The 4346-nt window shown below is 44.2% G+C and overlaps 1 protein-coding gene across 1 annotated transcript; it reads right to left on the reverse strand.

The window, feature by feature from the left end:
- Positions 1–1310: 1310 nt before the first annotated feature.
- GPR32 (G protein-coupled receptor 32) lies at positions 1311–3100 on the reverse strand. The gene is given in 4 exon segments (XM_022584893.2): positions 1311–1709; positions 1712–2109; positions 2112–2245; positions 2247–3100. Coding segments are annotated over 4 exon segments (975 nt in total). The 5' UTR covers positions 2654–3100; the 3' UTR covers positions 1311–1673.
- Between the last annotated feature and the right edge of the window lie 1246 nt (positions 3101–4346).

Genomic DNA, 4346 nt, shown 5'->3' on the forward strand with positions numbered 1-4346 from the left:
CATGTTCTGTTTGAAAATGCTTATGCGTGCATACCTAGGATATCTGGAAGGATACACAAGAAGTTGACAACAGTCTCTAGTGAAAAGAAGTTGGAACGGAGGAGCTGGAAGGAAGGGGAGAATAATTTTCTTTTTTACTCTGTGCCCACATTATCTTAAAGTTTTATTTTTTGATAAACTAATTTCCTATTTTTTAAGATGCTTCTATCCTTCCTGATACTCAGTCATTGTATCATTTTGTCCTCTCCTTATCCATGAAAGATGAAGGCATTTGGTCTTATTTTACAGAGTCGAGAGAACTGAGGCTCCAGGTGGGAAGTTCTCAGGGCTAATCAGAGTAGGACCAGAGCGCCGCCTTCTGATTATGTACAAGCTGGATGATAGCTTTTGGTTAGGATGAAACAAATGTTTGCCTCTACCCAGAACCAAGGGAATGTTCCTCTGTGACCAAGGACCACCAGGATTTCTGTTCCCAGAAAGGAGTATTTATTATATGTATCAGTAGGGCTGCTGTTGGTTTCAAGTAACAGAAAACCTGACTCCAAATGGCTTCAACAATAAGGATATTTATTAGGTTGCTCACACAAGTTCCGGAGGTTGGCAGCATAATAGTTAAGGTATTAATTCAGCTGCCATAACAGAGACACAAAAAAACAGCAGTTGCTTCAATGAGCTAGAAATTGAAATCTCTCTCTTCACAGCGTGGATGTAAGTATTCCAGTCCTAGTATGGGGACACAGTCACTTTCCACATAGTTCACCACCACAAATGCTGTGGCAGGTTGCAAAAATGGCCCCAGTTCTGCACAATTTCCTGTATCTATGCTCCTTTGCAATGTCACTTTGCAGATTTTCCCTTTGAGAGGTGGAATCTATTTCCCCACCCCTTGAAAATAGTCACATTGTGCAAAGTGTCAAGTGTAGGTCTTATGCTTCCCCTGTTGCTCTTGGAACCCTCCCCAGCCACCATGTGAAAAAGCCCTAGTCAGCCTGCAGGACGATGAGAACTACATGGCTTGATCAATCCCATCATCCTAGCTGAAGGTTAGCTGAGGTCAACAACCTAGCTGAGGTCAACAACCCCTCCCAGAAACAGAGTCACTTAGCTGACCCATAACTGACCACAAATGCCTGAGGAAGCCCAGCCAAAACAGAAAACTGCTCAGCTGAGCCCAGCCCAAGTTGATGACCCAAAGAAATCATAAAAGGTTATTATTTTAAGCCTCTAAGTTTGGAGACGTTTGTTACACTGCAAAGCTAACTGATACATCTGCATTCTAGACAATGGAAAGGGGGAAATGAAGGAATGGAGAGCAGGCATCTTCCATTAAGGGCACTTCAAGGAAATTACACTGATTACTTTCACTCACATACTACTGGCCAGAAAGTAGTCACATGGCCATATCTAGTTGCAAGGGACACTGGGAAATGTAGTCTTTTTTCCTTGGCTAACCACGTAAATAGTTTAAAACAAGTAGGAGTCTTACTATAAAGGAAGGATAAGATGGATACTGGGGGAAAGCTAGACGTTTATAATGAAAAGATTTAGATAAGAGATTGCCGGGAAGACTTCCTGAAAAAAGAGGCAGGATTTGACAGAGTCTTGGAAGTCAGCCTAGGGAAGGGGCTGCAAACTAAGCAGGAGGATTTCCAGCTTGTACATGAAGGTTTCCATCATACCTTGGGGGCTTCACCTTGGGGACAGGCTGACTGAAAAACCCCTCCTCACCAAATGCTCTGGCCAAGGCAAAAGGCAAAGAGTGGAAAAACTTTTCTTGGCCATCTCTGCCAATGAAGAGGAAAGGGCTGAGGCAGTTGTTGAAACAGCCCAGGGAGAAGGTGGCCCAGAGGATGAGCAGCATCTTAGGGTCAGGTTCGTTTTGCGGTTGCTACAATTGGACCAAGAGCTCCATGTTAAACAGGAACCAGGAAATGAAAAAGGCGCTCACCAACACCAACAGCAGCTTCTTTGGCTGGCTGGCATGGACCCAGCCCTCCTGCTGGAGCTTGGTGCAGATGAGGTGGGCACAGGTACTGATGATCACCAAGGGCACCAAGAAACCCAGCAGGAAGTGAATGATGGTCACAGTCATTTTTCTCTTCAAAACCACTCACTTCCGATCCTGGGAGCTGGATTCTCCTTCCCCTTATTCTCTATGTCAATATTGAAGCGGCAGTAGACACATCCTTTCTGCTCTTCAGTGGTCTGGAAAATCAAGTATGGAGAGCAAGTGACAGCAGCCAGCCAGCCAGCCAGCTTGCTGCACAGTGCAGTGGTTTCAGGACCAGACGGGGTAGCGGAAAGAGATGCAACGGTCCAGAGAGATGAGGACCAAGAGGCAGATGCTGGTAAAGAAGCTGAGGGCCAAGAAGACCATGTAAAGCTTGCAGGCCACACCTTTGAGGAGCCACTGGCCAATTGCTACACTCTATATGGTGATAAGCAGGGACAGTAAGACAGTGAAGTCAGCAAGGGCCAGGTTGAAGAACCAGATGGTAGTAAAACTTCGCGGCATTCGGAGAACAGTCATCCAGAGAGCCAGCCCATTCGCCACTACACCAACCACAAAGGACACAGGCATGATAACTGTGGTCAGCTGGTGGAGGCACTCCATCTCCTGAGGATGGCATTTGGGAGCAGAGGTAGAATTCATCTTTCTAGAAGAGGAAGGACCACATATCAGAGCTACAAGTTACCTTTCACTGCTATTCAGAGCCCATGGCCCCCTCTGAGACCCCTTCATTCATTTTTCCATTCAATATACTTTTATTGAATGCTTATTATGTCACTCTGATACTGCTCTAGGTACTGGAACTGAGTCATGTAACAAAACAGGCCCTCATAGGACTTACACCCTAATGGGGGATGTCATATGGGAAACACAGTGCATGTAATAAATAAATCCATGATGTACAACTTTAGAAGATTACAAGTGCTGTGGGAGAAAAGTAATACAAAATAAAAAAGAGTGACCTTTGACTTTTGATTATGTCAGAGTAGCTTTGTGAGACAGTCTGGCAGATTAAAAAATTATAAAATCTATACGAAACTTTAAAAATCAATCCACTGTTTGAAGACATTGGAGAGTGATCAAAATCAAGCATAAACTGGAGGAGAGTCTACCCTTGATAGGGTAACTGCATGAGGTCACAGTTGTGAGTTTGCATCTTTTGGGTGTGAGCATTTTGCAATTGCTGCATCCTCATTGGCTTCAGGTGTGAGAGGAGAGAGTTATGAGCTGGCACATCAGCCAGAAAAATACTGAGAAGGGAGGGAATTGTGGAAGGAAGGGAGCCCCAGGGAAGGGGCTCCAAAATCTGCATATGAAATCTGTCCAAATCCTTGACTGACTAAATTATATATATTCAGGGGAGATCCCAGGATGCCTGGTGAAAAAGCAACAGCTGGAATTTGAAAGAACTAAGCAAAGATTTCAGCTGTTGCCCACCACAGAGATTAGAGTTTGGAGTTTGAGTCCAGCCAACTTAATTGCCTGCTGGGACAAGAATCACTCTTCAGAGGAACAAAACACAATGCAAAGTCTCTACGATATATCATGCATAATGCCAGTATCCAATTAAACACCACTACAGGGACCACCTGGTGGTCCAGTGGTTAAAAATCCACCTTCCAATGCAGGGGATGCAGATTCGATCCCTGGTCGGGGAACTAAGATCACACATCCTGCAGGACAGCTAAGCCTGCGTCCTGCAACTACTGAGCCCACGCACTCTGGAGCCTGTGCACCACAACTAGAGAGAAGCCACAATGAAGACCCAAAGCAGCCAAATAAATAAATATTAAAAACCACTACACGTGTGAAGTAACAGGAAAGCACGAGCCATATTCAACAAAGAAAGGGGTCAATAGAAAACAAATCTGACAGAGTTCCTTGGTGGCCTAGTGGTTAGAGTTCCAGGCTTTCACTGCCGTAGCCTGGGTTCAATCTCTGGTCAGGGAACTGAGATCCCACAAGCCATGCAGCATGGCAAAAAAGAAAGGAAAGAAGGAAGGAAGGGAGGGAGGGAGGAAGGAAGAAAGAAAGAAAGAAAGAAAAGAAAGAAAAAGAAGGAAAGAAAGAAAACAAATCTGAGATAACATGGATATTGCAATATGCAAAGACATTAAAGCACCTAATACAAATATTCAAAGACTTAAAGGAAAAGATGTGCATAATTAATAACCAGTTGGGGAAACAGTAGGAAAGAGAAACTGGAAAAAAAAGAGTCAAATGGAAGTTCTAGAGCTGAAAACTATAACAATTGAAATGAAAATTTTACTGGCTGGACTTCACAAAAGATTGGAAATGACAGGACTTGCCTGGTGGTCCAGTGGTTAAGACTCTG

Source organism: Delphinapterus leucas, chromosome 20, assembly GCF_059928025.1.
Source record: "Delphinapterus leucas isolate spDelLeu-1000000601 "Yukka" chromosome 20, BTC_Dleu_Yukka2, whole genome shotgun sequence".
NCBI classification, from domain to species: Eukaryota; Metazoa; Chordata; class Mammalia; order Artiodactyla; family Monodontidae; genus Delphinapterus; species Delphinapterus leucas.